Genomic DNA, 16,169 nt, shown 5'->3' with positions numbered 1-16,169 from the left:
ACCAAAAGTATTACATAAAATTGCCATCAAACTATATACATAAGGTATATATGAAACAAAAAATATACTCATGCTTCTATCTGGATTCCCAACTCCATATCCCAGTCTGTACCTACAAATATTCTAAGTTTTTAAAAATCCAAAATCGGAAATACTTTAAGTCCCAGGCATTTTGGATATGGAACATTCAACCATTATAAATGTCATATATTTAGTGTAACTAAATGAACATGTTTTAGGCAGACGTGGTAACACAGGCCTGTAATGCCAGCAAGAGGCTGATGAGGCAGGACAATCTTTTGAGTCAGTTCAGAGCCAGTCTAGGCAACTTAGTAATATCCTGTCTCAAGGTGAAAAGTACAAGAATGGTTAGGGATCTAGCTCAAACGTAGAGTGCTGACACAGGCTGCTTAAAGCCCTGGGTTCAAAGCCCAGGACTTGGGGGAAGGGAGGTTTATCTGGAAAAACGATTTTATCTACTAGTACATAGGATATATTTAAACTTCAGGACACAATGGAGCGGATGCAGGTCCCAGAGCTCCCAGGTTCCTTACACAGGAGCTTTCAGATTAATGTCAGCCAGAATAAAGCTGATGAATGAGAAAGCCATAGGAAGGAGCCACTGGCACGCTGGCTTCCCATGGGAGGATGGGGAAGGCCTGCTGTTTACCAGGTCCACTGTCAGCACTGACTGCAATTCCCTGAGGCTCCTCAGGGACAATGCACCTCCTCTTTCTGTTTCTCACAGTATCTTGGGCCAGGAAAGGTCTGGCAGTGCAGAATCTCTCTCTCTCTCTCTCTCTCTCTCTCTCTCTCTCTCTCTCTCTCTCTCTCTCTCTCTCACACACACACACACACACACACACACACACACCTGTGAAATTTCAGAACACCATGTGTAAAAGACAAAAGGAAAGCAGACAGAAGAATCAGGAATTAATATATCACTTGAATTTGCAACAGCAACAACAGATGCCAGAAAACAATCAATGCAATTTTCCTGTTAAAAAAAAAAATTCCATCCTGGAACCTGGAATCTAATGTCCAGCCAATTTAACAACTGGGAGGAAGCTAAAAATAAAGACATTTTTAGATGTGCAGGACTCAAAGAATCTACCTTTCCTGCACCCATTCTCAGAAAGACACCCACAGGAGATTAGTGAGGAAACTAGGAGACAAACACAAGGACAGAACAACGCAGAAGTAAAGGTCATTCTTGCAATGACAGAGGAAGTCAAAATCACTGAAGGTAATAGAAAGCAAGCGATTCACACTAGAACTGCCACTGCACAGGCATGGAGGAATGAGTAGAAGACACTGATAAACTCAGGGTCTTTCAAACTGTCTAACGAGCCACCACCTTTTCACCCAAGAAATTTTCACATGGCTGTGGGTCTATATAAAATAAGTCTACAAACCCAGGGTCTACTGATAATAGGACATAAGGAAATTTAGAAATGTATTTTACAACACTTCTTTTAGTAAACATATATTTCCCTGTATTTATAATTAAAGTAAACCTGCATGGTAGCATGGTACATAATCATGTTTATTTTTATATAATGAACTAAATCTTAGCCGAAAATTTGATAGCCCAAGACACACAATATCTTCAATGCTTTTCAGACTCAATCAAGCTTTTGATTTACAATCCTCACTGCTAAGAATGCCAAACATAAAATACAAAAGGCCAGGAGCATGTTAAGGGCCGTTTCAGAGACTACTGGAAACCTGTCCCAGTCCTAAGCCAAATTCACTGAACAAGTTCTGATGGAACTCATGTCAGCAACTCAAACAATAGCTACTAAAGTCCCACACTTAATGCATTAATCTGAAGATACACTGCTGTGATACCTGCATGGTGCCGAGGGAGAACAGGAAAATGTCACGTCCTTGGTTTCTGTAATCAAACAATTACATTTCTGTGCATCCAAAGAAACTGCAGTGCATGTTTTACTAGAATAGTCTCAAATCTGAGCCAAGATGTTACAGGTGGCATTAGTAAGTGCTTGGTGGCATGTGCGGGGCAAAGTGCACATGCTATGTGTTCAGAACCAAGGCTACAGTAAAGTCACACAATGCAATGAGTGAACAATGCCAGAAAGACTTTGGATTCATTCCACATTTGATCCTGGATTGTTTTGGGATGTGTTCAGAAACTGTTTACTGTAGCCAGATTTCTTCCAATTCCCACATTCCCTTACACAGCTCCTTTTGGGGTCAGATTCACAGCTTAAGAAGCTTCGGACCTGCTAACACACTATTGAAATGAGGTTTATGGCCTTGTGTGGGCGACTGACGTGTGACTGTAAGTAATTATGCCACACGCAACGCCAAGATGAACTTTACAGAGGATTCTGACAGGGTTACACTGGGAGAGCAGGAGGACAGAAAGTCTGTGTGGGGGTTAGAGTTGGAGAATGGAGGACAGCAAGGGCGCAACTTCATCCTCTGGCAAGGTCAATTCGCAAAGTCCAACCACAAGAAATGAAATTGGCCCAAAAGGTTATCTGCTAGAAGCAGCAGCTGAAGGCTGTAGAGGTGGCACTAGACAGCGAGGATATGGGGCAAGAGCGGCCTTCAGGTCTCAGCCCCACAGTGTTCACTACTAAACAATGACAGTTACTTCTTTAAGAACTAACTGAGGTAAGAAAGGTAAAGAGCCTAGGCTCTTCGTGAGAGGATGCTTGACAGAAACAAGGTTGGGGAGGCTGGTATGGTCAAAATGTGATCACTAGAGCAGATGACACCCATGGCCTAGAATGTCAACAGGACTCTCACACTGCAAACCCACCTGCCCTATCATCCTTCCTTATAGCTTGAACATCAGAATTTTGTTGTGCTTTTCTTTCCTGGCTTATAAATAAAGTTTTAATTTTAAAATCACTGTTAAGGAATACATTATCATATTTGTCCTCGTTCTACTGTGAAAGATATCATGATACACTAGCAGATAGTACCTCTTGTACCAGGCTTGGCGGTGCACACTGATCCAGGCCTGGGGAAATAGAGACAGAAGGACCAGCAGGTCAAGTTCATCCTCAGCTAGGTAGCAAGTTCAGGGCCAATCTGGGCTACTCAAACCCAGTTGAGAGGTGAGAATGGAGAAGAGGAGGAGGAAGAGAACATCTGATTCTGCACAGAAGAAATGGGAAGATTCATGACACACTCCACGCCAAAATGACAGAGAAGCATTCCATCACCCAAATACACTAAGAAAGTGCACCCATTCAGACCAGGTTCCAAACACACCAGGAATGCCATCAAACCTCACTACTAAATTTCCATGACAACAGAAATAATAATCCCAGATCATCTTTCTAGAGAGGGAACCGGGCCAACCCCCACAGAGATGAGGTACTAAAAGTGCTTAGGCCTTTGAAAGCTACCCATGACTGACAAGGGACTCCTTAGTTACCCTCCCACCAAGCAAGCATTCCCCTCACTCCTCCCATGCCCGGCTTAGACACAGAACTGATCCTACTGTTTCCCTACGTTAAACTGCACACACAGCAGATGGAAAAAATATGCCCATGTAAGAATGTGGAATATGCCAAGCTTCGAGAAAGGGCCCAACAAATGCAAAAAATGTGGCCATGACTGTCAATGAAAGAAAGCAAAATCTAACTGTTGTTTTCCTGAATACTGCTAACACAAAAAAGCAAATTATTTTCTTATTATTGAGAATAAAAAATTGCCCATATAGATCCCATTTTATAATAAGGATAATCTAAAGAGTACTTCTAAAAGCTAAATTTTACTCAGTCACGGAAAGAATACAGCACCAAAATGGCAAAGATAAATAATACTAGTTTCCCAGGTTAAAATTTTTCTTAATTATATACCACCTAAAAGAGTAACATGATTGCTTTGATATAATTCTTGCACATTTGTTTTTCAGGGACACCAGGCATACTATAATCTTTCTGTGGAGTGGAGTTCTAATTCAATTCTATTCAACAAAAGAATAGCCATAGCATGATACATGATTGACTGATTGATTACCACTTGTCTATTTTAATATACTGAGTCTTTCCAGGTAAAGCCTTTTACATTCAGTCCTAGTATTAAACGGCAAGTCTTTACTAGACACGAGCATGGCCACAGCATTACTCTGGCATTGAAAACAGCATCCGAAGGACAACAAAAGGAGTGGAGTTACAGAGTAAAAACAACCGAAGATTTATATTTTATTCAATGAAGCTGGATCAGAGTGCTTGATTCATGGTGCTAATGTGCTTCTTTTCCAAACTATGAAATGAACTGTTTTATGCGACTCTTTTAGCATGTCAATAAGAAAATATACCCATGGGTCCCTTCAATCCACACAAAAAGAGAAAAGGAATTAAAACAAGGCAAAATTTCCATCGTGGTTTCTGACTTCACAGTCTCAGTGATAAGGTTATTTGCTCGTTTACTTACTCCACAAACAGGCTACACAGCCCTCACTAAGTGTCAGGCATAGAGACAGTTACTAGAAAGTCACCATCTAATGACAGGCTCAGAAACATGCTTAGTAAAACAGCACAGTGATGATTTGAAAGACACATGGACGCTGCGCTGTGGGGACTAGCGCCCATGAGATAATAGCGCTAAACTCCATGGGACAGGAAACAAACCCTATAAACATGTGCATGTCTCCACAGGGCTCTCCAGATTCCACACAGGAGTGTGTTTTCTTCCGTGCAAGGATTTAGGCCATGGCAAAGTAACCATCTGTCAGTGATGCTGTAGGTGGGGTTTCTCCCCATCTGAGACACTGGATTAAGTGTCCTTTAAAGATCCTTCCAACTCTAAAATTGTATAATTCCATGAGCTCAGCAAAGGCTAAAACAGTAATAGGACGTTTAGGGGGTGAGGTTGGGGGAGGGGGGACTTGGACAAAGCCCCAAATGACAGCTAGGCCCTAAATAAACAAAAGATAGAATGAAAGCTATCTAGCTACTGTCCTGTTTAGTACATGTATGTCAGGTCAGCCTGCAAAGCTTAAAGAGGTTAATGACAGGGAGAAGCAGTGAGGCTACGAGAACTCTGGCAGACAGAGCCAGAATTCCATATTCCACTAGAAATTGAAAGCAACAGGCTTTTCCACGTCAAATATTTAAGAAAAATCATTTCATGAAACATTAACAATGCTATTTAACATACTGACAGCCCCACAGCACAATCACACTTAATGAAATAGAGTGTGCCAGGGGATCTGACATAAGCTTACATTGTTCTCTGCTGAAGAACTGAAAACAGGGTGAATGTGAGATTTAAATAATTTGGCTATGGGGCTCATCATCTTTAAACAAATGTAACTCTGTGAGTGTCTACTTCAAACCATTCCCTTTTCTGGCCCCTAGCCATGGCATCACTGTGCTCACATTGTTACATAAGATATCTTCATGTGGCAGTCAAAAATCAACAATGGGAAGGCATCTGGGTGCTAAAGTGGGGAGACACAAGCATGAGGACCTAAATTCAGATCCACAACCCCCACATGAAAGCCAGGCACGGTGGTGTGTAACCTGTCATCCTAGAGCCAGGAAGAGAGATGGGAGGATACCTGGGGCTCGATGGTTGAATCTGAATTAGTGAGCTCCAGATTCAATAAGAGACCTTATTTCAAAAAATAAGGCAGAAAATAACTGAAATGAATACCCGATGCCACCAGATAAAGGTACAAAATGTACATATGCATGCATGTGCACACGCTCCAACACACCTGAGTGTATGGATACATATATGCACACAAAAACTCAAGAACAGAAATGGCTTTTAATGGTTCCCCAGTACTCACAGGAATGTGTGTCATGCCTAGCATCACTAAATTACATAACTGCTGATATTCCAGTACCCCAAATATATTAAATAAATAAAAGGGTAGGAATCTGACTGATCTCGCCATATCACAGTTTGGTTGTATAAACAGAAGGAGATGGAGATCGTTGGTGAGAGAATTTAACGGCCATGCAAAAATAAACACATGAGGAACAGCAGGACTGCACCAGCAAAGAGACAGCAGTGAAAACAAGATAGCAAGAATGGGCCGGCCAGCCAGTAGCTTGAAAATAAGACGCTGTCCGTCCGTTCCACAAACTTGTCCCACTATCAGCACTGGCTCTGCAGCCGCTCTGGTCCAGCTCCTCACTTACCCCTTTCTCTGAGAGGTTCAGAGTGAGCAAATGCAAAGCCCTCGTATGGGACGACTTCCAGTCTACAGGCATGACATTCCCATAATTATCTGTCAGGGCATTCCAAATCCTTAAACAGAAGAAAACAGCAATCAGTGAAATGGAACACTCCTCATGGCTTTTTTTTTTAAAATCCAGTACTACTGTTAAGGGACCCAGAATAAGAGTCGGTAGGGGGCGAGGGAGGATGGAAGGGAGAGGGAACTGGGACTGACATGTAAAACAATCTTGTTTCTAATTTAAATAATAAAAAAACATGTGCAGATGGTAGAAGGGAAACTTTGAAAAAATTTAAAAAAATAAAAGGTGCATTGTTTCTTAGAAAAACATCGACAAAGCTAGAGTCATGAAAAATCACATAATCAGATGGACTACGCACAGGATACTGTTCAGTTTATAGGACACATACACAGAAGGATGACAGCACATAAACACACACACACAACGAGCGATTAAATGTAAAAAAAAAAGTGTAGATAAACGAGATATAGACTCAACACATACACACGAAAGTATACGAATTCATTTCATCCTCAAAAACATTAGAAGCAGAAACCTTTATTATCTTCATTTTCCAAGTGAAGAGCCAGGAAACACAGAAAACTGCAGTATTATCTTCAGAAACACAAAGTAAACATGCTGTGCTTTCCAAAGACATGCTGTATTTTCTAGAACAAGGATTCAGTCTCAGTGTGAGAGCAGGGATTCATATCTATTTGTAACGTAACAGGATAAGGACTGGGGCTGATGAAAGTTGAAAGAGTGAGAGGTCACATAAATTCAGGCAAGTTATACAGTCAATGCAATTACCACTTTCTTATCAAACAGCATCTGAGGTAGGGAGATGGGGTAAAACAAAGAGGCACTGAACTCAGACTCAGGAAACAGATTCATATATTCATTTTCCCTTGGCCAATCTTTGGCCAAGTTCCTTAAACTGCCTGGGTATCAGCTGCCCAGCCACAAAAAGAAGCTTGGACATGAAGTAGGCACCTTTTCTAGTTCCAATGAACAAAGAGGGTAGACTTCAGGATCAAAAGCCAGGGTTTGGTACAAAAATAATAATCACCATAGTAAAACATGATGCTTTATTGGGGGGAAGGAGCCTAAATTCATAAGCATCAATAAGATGAAATTTAAGTAGGGTAAGTGAGGTTAAACACTACACATCTGAGCTACTTCCTAGGAGACTACACTAACATGTCACCTTTGTTATGTTAAAATTTGTAAAAGGTATCTAATTGTAAATAATAATAAATCATGAAATAGTTAGATAAGCCTTTTTTTTCAAGTTGGTCAGCAATCAGGATAAAATCCTAGCAAGGGCAAAAACATAACAAGGTAAGTTTAAAATTGCCAAAGTGAGCTGGAGAGATAGCTCATCGGTTAAGAGCACTGACTGCTCTTCCAGAGGTTCTGAGTTCAATCCCCAGCAACCACATGGTGGCTCACAACCATCTATAATGGAATCTGATGCCTCTTCTGGCCTGCAGGTGAAAATGCAGATAGGGCACCATATGCAAAAAAAAAAAAAAAATTAATTTAAATAAAATAAAAATAAAACACAACTGCAGCAAAGAAATAACACTTCTTTTAGCCAGGTGGTGGTGCTCTCTGTGAGTTCAAGGCCAGGCTGGTCTACAGAGTGAGTTCCAGGACAGCTAGAGTTGTTACACAGAAAAATCCTGTCTCAGAAAGAAAGAAAGTAGAAAAAAAAAAAAAAAAAAAAACTTGATTTAATAAACAAGGATTCTATGCTTAAGAATAGAAGTTTCCAGACGTATAACATCCCAAGGGGTGTGTGGCTTCCAAACCACAAGAAAAACATGAACCCAAAAAGCTCTACAAAGTGGGGTCTATCACCCTACAAATATCCCCTATGTAAGGCTCCCTCAGACTGCATCATAGCTGGAACCTGATGTTCTCTAGTGTCAATGAACCAGAACTGGGAACAAGGGCAGCTACTGGCTGATGGTAATGGGAGTTACTTACTATCCTGGGTCACAACTTTCAAACCCTAACAGCTGATTATATCCCTAACCCTGGCCAAGGACACAGACTATTCTAAAAGGTGAGGAGTCCCGGGTTTGGAAGAGTTGTTTTGTCTGTTGGTCACACCCTTCTTACAAAAAGCTGTAAGACAAAGATAGTGGAGTACCTCTCCTACTAGGAGCAGCTGTGGGTTCCAGCTTCCAAGAAAACAGCACAATAAACAAGGCATTCTCTCTCCCAAGGTCAGAACAATTGCAGCTAGAAGGATATAAGGCCAACTTCCCCTAAGGTTTCCCGAACTCGCCAGTCAAGACATCTGAGCTGCCTTGTCTTTATCATAAACACTGTGACCTGTCATAAATAGCTGGTGGAAGCGCTCCCTCCCAGCCAAAGTCCTGTGTACAGTGGCTCCAAGGGACAATGTCCTGAAGCTCTCAGCAGATGAGTAAATCCATAATGACAGAAACTGAAAGCAAAGCTCAAGGAAGTTAAGTAAAAATCCAGTCATGGTGGGAAGCGGACAAAGGGATTTTCTGACTGTTGAAGGAAGCTGGAATGGACCCTATAAAGCAAAAGTATACCAGAGAAAGGAGACAAAAAGGAGTGAGCCCTGGCTCTTAAAAGGTTTGCTATGCATCCCCAATCAGGAGACATGCACTCTCACCAACACAGCTCCTATCAGGAGCAACCAGGCTAAATTTATAGCACAAATGCTAAATGCTTGCCCGGCATGTATGAGCCCTGGAATCCAACCCCAGCAACACAGAAAACTGGGTGTGTTGGTGCATACCTGTAATCTCTGCACTCAAGAGGTGGAGGCAGAAAGATCAGGAGTTCAAGGTCAACCTCATCTCCAAAATGAGTTTGAAGCTAGCCTGAGCTACATGAGACTCTATCTCCAAATTGAGGGAAATGGGTAACAAAAGGCTTAGTTTACTGGTTTATTCCAGGAATTCCAGCATTTGGAGGGCAGCAGGAAGGTCAGGAGGCCAAGGTCAGCCCTAGCTTCATAGCAAGTTCAAGGCCAGCCTGGACTACAAGAAGCAAAACAGGAAAAGCAACAAAATAGTTTAGATTTTACAGCCACCTAAGTTTGAAGGACAGGCTAAAATAAACTTTGCAGAATGTCCAGCTGAAGCAAAAATAGGTACTCTAAGAATCTCAGTACCAAGCCACACTCATCTGCTTTAAGTTACTCATGAGGCTGGGCGTTGGTGGCTCATGCCTTTAATCCCAGCCCTCGGGAGGTAGAGGCAGGCGGATCTCTGTGAGTTCAAGGCCGGCCTGGTCTCCAGAGCCAGTGCCAAGATAGGCTCCAAAGCTACACAGAGAAACGCTGTCTTGAAAAACCAAAAAAAAAAAAAAAAAAAAAAAAAAAGTTACTCATGAATATAACCTTAAAACCCAGAATATTCAGTAAGTCTCAATAATTAAAGTGTATAAATCCACAAATAGATGAAGCTATTATCTTCTCTGGGAAATTCCACACAACTCACCTTTAGTTACGAACTGCATGCTCATCTCTTTGTTTTAAACCCATCATAAACTTAGCCCTCCTCTGCCCTTGGGCAACAAGAATGATAAAAAGGAACGGTGTTGGAATGAAGCTCTTCAACCATGTTTACATATGCCCTCTCTGTGTGTATGTTTGCTCTTTCTTGACAAATATCCTAATTTTTGAGGAATTAAAACTTTTTTTCATGAATCCTATCATCATTCAAGAATTCCTCACATGGCTTGGTCCCTAAAGGTGGCTGCCACCGAGAAAAACAAGGGGGTGGGGGGGGAGACCATCCACAAGTGGCCGTTTGACTTCCAAGTATGTGCCACAGCAGTTGACAGGCTTGCTACACCCACCCTCACTCACACAAGGACTCACAAAATTAATAAAATGTAATAAAAGTGTTTGTATTTAATTTTCCTCCCACTAATCTCTAGTCCCTCCACATCTTCAATGCCTGGAAACGGTCCCAGCCATCACCTTCTCAGAGTCCTTAGTGTCCATATGGCTTCTAAAGGGCCTCGTCTCTCTACAAACAAAACACTCCAGCTTGCTGGCTCTCACCACTCTTTCTTTCAGCTATCTGACAGGGGAAAAACTACGGTACATAATTGCAACTCTCACTTAACCAAACGATAATTGGGGTTCAAGGTGTTTAAATAAAGTGCTCTCATCAACCCCTGTGAATGTCCTCACTGAAACTAATCATATACAAGATTCTGTAGCCATTGCAGGCCGTGCACTAGTCTTCTCGATTACACTATCGGGTCCTTGTCATTAGTAACTGCCGCCCTTCACTTTTTGCCTCTGTGGCAGTTTGCTCTTATGGTCCCAACAGACTTGTGTGACTTCAATGGTACCTCACTCCCCTGCACCTTGGCACCTAACTCCACCAGAATTCAATTTGCGGGTTCTCTATAAAGTCTTCATTCGGACATCCCCTTTGAAATAAATCATCCATATCCGGTACAAACATCCATCAAAGCACTCATCACACTCATAAAACATGTGTTTAACAAATCCATGTCCCATCCCACTCGGTGTCCTCTTTGAAAGGAGCAATGCACACTTTGGCAATGGCAGTGCCAAGCCCTTGGCAGGGGTTTTAACAGAAGTGAGTTGAATGAATGAATGAATGAATGAATGAATGAATGACCCACACATGCCCCAGGAGGCAGGATCTCCCACAAGTAAACACACAGGGAGCTGCAGGGGGTGATCCAGGGAAGGCAGGGGCAGCGGGCTTTTAAACTCCAGCTGACCAGGCCGGCAGCTCGGAGCGGGGCGGGACGGGACGGGGCGGGCGGGGGGCGGGGCTGGGAGAGTCCCCGGAGGAAGGAGGGCGGGGGGCGGGGCCTGCTCGGACTCCCGGGGCCACGGGGACAGGGCGAGGTAGGGACGGCTCCCGCCCGCTCCGGGGCCCGCACTCACTCGTCCCCTTGCAGGAGGCTGTGCTCCGTGATGGGCCGCACGGTCGCCCGCGGGGACTCGGCGTCCTTCGAGGGGCGGAAGCACAGGCTCAGCTTCTCCTCCAGGCTGCAGGCCAAGGCCGGGAAGCTGTCGCCGCCCGCGGGTGCCCCAGCTCCGGCCTCGGGGCTCGCGTTACAGTTCTCCTGGTCCTGGACGCTCCGGGCCGGCTCCTGGAACTCATAGAAATCCTGCCAGTCCCCATCCGCCGCCATCGCGCCCGCTACCGGCCCGCACCCCGCCCCGGCCGGACGGCCACGCCCTCTGGCGCCGCCCACTCGAGGCCACGCCCCTTACCCGCCTGTTCTGGGGTGAGTGAGTCCAGAATCTTCATTTCCTGAGTCTTTTGGAGCTGAGCACCAGTTCCCAGGGGAAGGAAGAGCTTAACTGAGTTGAGTCACTTCCTATGTTCTTGATCATTTAGAAATAACGTCCCTCAGCGTCCCTGGCTAAAAGTGGCTAAAAGGAAGATTGTTTTAAACCTAGTGTCAGATTTTTTTTTGCTCCAAGGGAACTCTCATAACATTCCATCCAGAATGACAAGAGGTACTGGCAAATATTTAAGTGGTAACCGAAATTCATTCCACAAATATATCTCACCCACGTGCAAAGCATATACTAGCTTCAGCTAGTATATGATTGTGTAATTCATGATTGTGTAAGTGAGTAGTATTCTCGAAGAATTTGGAAAATGCCTGAAGAGTAAATACCCATCTGCTTGCTCTCCAAGGGCATTCCCTTATTACTGTAGCTGGAGTGTTAAGGCTAAGTGAATTTTAAATCTTGTAAAAGTGTGACTGAGGTATGGGAAGTTTTTGTTTCATGGATATAGCATCTCTGTTTTGCAAGTTGAAAAGATTTATGGACATAGAGAGTTGCGATGGTTGTATGCAGTATGGATATACTGTGCCCTGAAGATGACTAGAATTGCAGTTTTATGTGCATTCAACTACAGTAAAATTTAGGGAAAGTAGGTAGAAGCATTAAATGACTAGGAATTGACAAAACCCGTATCTCTTAAAATGTGTCATTCAGGGGGTGAAACATCAGTAAATAATATATTATAAAACGTTTTATATACCCACATACTCAAAATTCTATAAAATTTTATTGGGCATCTCTATTTACCATCGGACTTGTTTTTATGTGTGATTAAATAAAACAATGAATACAAAATGTCTAATAAATTTCCTAGCATATAGTATTTTCCCCCTTGGTCAAAAGGAGGTATGCAGTAGCATCTTGCCTTGCCAGTGAACTTGGTGGTAGTGGCCACACCCTTTGGGCATGGTTTTCAGGTGCAGATGTGACCCTTTCATTATAAGGTAGAGGAGGGGCTGGCTAGCACTCTTTTGGGTTGCAGAGAGATCTAAAGGGCAGAGACTGCATCTTCTAGAGCAGGGAGACCTCATAGGTTATTTACTCTTATCTGTGTAAATGCTTACCTAATAAATACCTATTTGTCATTTATGTTGAGTCTGGTGAACTCATTTAAACCCCGCCTTCAGAGGTGGAGAATGGTTGACGTGTAAGAAGACATCCAGTAGGAGACCCATTTCTGCCCAAGCTGTGGCACTATTCATGTCCACCCACCCCTTCTTCAGAGTCCTTCCACTCAGCCTATCTTAGAAACTATCCAGTCTCAAGTTCCTGTTCCCTGCACTCCTCCACTTAGTATTTCCTCTCAACAGTCTCACTCTCCTTCCTGACAACACTCCTACCCCTCAACCAAATTTGAGCTTCCTTCACTGCCACCCATCTGAACAAAGGAGCCCCAGCCTCAGGTGTAGACAGCCCACCAGAACCCAGAGGCCTCTGAGGAAAAAGCAGGCCTCCTTTAACCATGTCGTACAGCCCAAGTCTACCAACTGACTCACTCAAACTTATTTATTTTATACCTACTATCTCCTACCAGCTCCTAGAGGCCCTATGAAAATGAACATTTGATAGATTAAGAAAAGTCAGGTGGTGGTGGCACATGCCTTTAATCCCAGCACTCGGGAGAAAGAGGCAGGTAGATCTCTGTGAGTTCTAGGCCAGCCTGGTCTACAGAGCTAGTTCCAGAACAGCTATGGTTATTACACAAAGAAACCCTGTCTCGAAAAACAAAAACCAAGCAAGCAAACAAAAAAGTTAGCTTGTATATGTACCAATAATAATGAAAGAAAAATAGGCCATAAATTTGAGGGCGGGACAACCGAGAGGGGAAAGCTGTAAGGTTCTAAATTAAAACTAAATTTAAAAAGAAAAAAGTTATCTGAGAAAAATAACTTATAGCACTTGGTTCAAAATTAGGGAAGACAGAAAAACAGCTTCATGGTACTTGAGTGATATGTTCACATAAAGACTGAGTGGAAACATCTCAGATTTACAGTGCATTGAAATTTATGCATATCACATGTCCTGGTGAAAACTTACAAACATTGGACAAGTATATTACTTAGCATGTAAATCACCTAAACATACAATTAATCTGAAAACATAAAACAAAAGAGAAAGGAAATATGGGTTTTCACAGAGACTGGGAAACCCAGGAGCCTTCATGGGTCTGCGACAGGATCTTGCTTACATACTGTGATTGTTTAGCAAAGAGGTGGGGGTGTGGGGGGTTTGTGGGACCCCTAACAATGGGAGTGGGGGTGTCTCTCTGACTCTTTTGCCTGCTCTTGAGACCCTTTCCTCCAACATAGCGGCCTCATTCAGCCTTGATATGAGGGTCTATCCTCGTCTTGCTACTTCTTATTCAGCTGTCATGAGTTTACATCACTGGGTGGGCTGCTCTTTTTATGAAGGGAAATGAAGGAACAGTGGGCATGATGAAGAAGGAAGGTGGGGGGAAACTGGGAGGAATGGAGAAGGGGAAATTGCAGTTAGGATTATTGTATGAATGAAGACTAAATAAAAAGAAATTTGGAAATATATGTATACATATACCTGTGTATATATATACCAAAAATGTCTAGTCAACAAAGTACCATGCTGAGCAGATGCTAAAGGCTCATAAAGAAACAGAGAAGAAGGTCTATAAATGACATTTTCTAGAGAAAAACTCAAAATGGCTAAGTTTACTTAGTAATTACAAAAAGAGAAAACAGATAAAGACAGACAGACCAACAAGTAGACAGAGAAGAAAATAAAAATAGAAAGAACAGAAATCTATATTGACCCATGAATTTAAGGAAAAATTGTTTACTTGTCAAAATTGAAAAATGGCTTCTTTCAATTCGTTTCCCTGTTTAAAATCTTTTGAGCAGTCCAAGACCACACACAAAGAAGCCATATTTTTTAAGAAGTTGGAAATGTTAATTTACCCTGATTTGATTATCACCAAATGTAAGCATTTATCAAGTTACTACATTTTACTCCACAAATATGTATGTATTATATGTCAATTAAAACTAAGACCACACACAATCTAGCATGTGTTAATAAAGAGCATTCGTTACATAAATTAACTTTACTGCAAAGTAATAAACCATTAATAAAATAGAGTATTGGCATTGGTGAGCTTGAGTTTTCAGAACACTGGAAGCTATAACTCCAGTGTTAGAGTTATAGAGAAGAAATTCAATGGAGCTGGGACATCTCTTTGGCCCATTCAAGAAAGAAAGAAAAGACTCCCACTGTCAAGAAACCAAAGAAGCCCACTCCCTATTCATTTGGGGGTGGGGTAGGAAATAATTTTCTTCTAAATTGCACTAAGTACAATGACAAATTAATACTAAGTGGCATCTGGGTAGAAGGGGAGGTCTGGAGACAAGTGGCATCAAAGTAGACACCAGTGGGTCTCTAAGAGAAACTGATAATTCAGAGGAGTCTAAAGCAGAAGAGAAGCCAAGCGGCTGGGACTAAAGCTCCATGAGGTCCAGGGAATGCAGCTCTTCATTGGAGGACTACAATTGGAATTTTCTTTGTGCTGCCAACCAGCTTCCCAAATAAAGACACAGAGACTTATTATTAATTATGAAGGTTTGGCTTTCATTCTGTATATCCTACTTTCCTGCTTCCTTGTCTGGCTGGCTGGTCCCCAGCATCTCCTTTTCTTTCTTCCCTGAGCCTAAACGCCTCCTCCTGTGTACTATCCCTGCCTAGAAATTCAGCCTCTGTCTCCGCCCTCACTGTTGGCCGTTCAATACTGCCACACCAAAATAGACTCTTCAAATGGTCTGAACCTAAACGGACATACTATTGAAGCCAGACAGCAATTGGATCCACAAAAGCAAAACAAAGTGGACTGTTAAGATAATTGTTTGTGTAATTTAAGCAAACAAGTAATTACTCAATTTTCTGCTCAATTTGACTAGGATAGACACAGAAGTCACTAACTCTTTCTAATTTAGTAATACAGGGTTCAAGCTAGGGGGGCTTTGTAAAGTCCTTGCTGTGCCATTTAAAGAAAGAAACCTTAGTCTTCTCCCACATTGTGGGGAGAAACTTGTAACCCTCAAGAGACTATTTGCTGTTTGAGAAAGCGAATCAGTGTGTCTCTGAAGTCTCACGGGATGGGAAACTTACAAAAGTCCTGAATTAACACCAGACTCCGAATTTTAATAGCTCATTCAACTCTATGAACCTTAGTGGGGTTCCAGGAACCCCCTGAGTTGTGTTTTTATACATCTACACCACTGAGTCTTCACATGCCGGATTGAAAGAGCATTCTCTAGGATACATGTGCCCAGACTGCCAGCTAATCCCAGCCGCAGCCATTTCCTCTTGTTCTGGGATGATCTACATCCCTTGAAACTCATATGCAGGCCGGGCGGTGGTGAAACATGTCTTTAATCCCAGCACTCAGGAGGCAGAGGAGGCCAGCCTGGTCTACAGATCGAGTTCCAGGACAGCCAGGGCCACACAGAGAAACCCTGTCCTGGAAAAACAAACAAACAAAACCAAAAAATCTCAGATGCAGAACCTCTCAGACTGGATGGATATCTCAGTATTTGAAGATAATATTTTAAAGATGACTAAGGTAGAGTGAAGCCTTTAAGGAGGCCGTAGTCCAGTCCAGCTTTATTGAAAAATGGTATTTG

General features: G+C 42.5%; 1 protein-coding gene across 2 annotated transcripts in view; it reads right to left on the bottom strand.

The window, feature by feature from the left end:
- The window catches only part of Fez2 (fasciculation and elongation protein zeta 2), a 37,168-nt gene extending 25,767 nt beyond the window's left edge, over positions 1-11,401 (bottom strand). The window contains exons 1-2 of one of the 2 annotated variants that reach the window (XM_027426063.2): positions 11,104-11,401; positions 6,141-6,249 (exon numbers count right to left, since the gene is read on the bottom strand). In XM_027426063.2, the coding sequence (XP_027281864.1) occupies positions 6,141-6,249; positions 11,104-11,354 (360 nt within the window). In that variant the 5' untranslated portion in view covers positions 11,355-11,401. The remainder of the gene's footprint in view (positions 1-6,140; positions 6,250-11,103) is intronic. The other variant, XM_027426064.2, reaches the window with a different exon arrangement.
- Positions 11,402-16,169: the final 4,768 nt, after the last annotated feature.

The sequence above is a fragment of the Cricetulus griseus genome, chromosome 7 (assembly GCF_003668045.3).
Source record: "Cricetulus griseus strain 17A/GY chromosome 7, alternate assembly CriGri-PICRH-1.0, whole genome shotgun sequence".
In the NCBI taxonomy this organism is placed as follows: domain Eukaryota; kingdom Metazoa; phylum Chordata; class Mammalia; order Rodentia; family Cricetidae; genus Cricetulus; species Cricetulus griseus.
The sequence above is the reverse complement of the archived record's forward strand: the minus strand, read 5'-3'. Positions and strand labels throughout refer to the sequence as shown.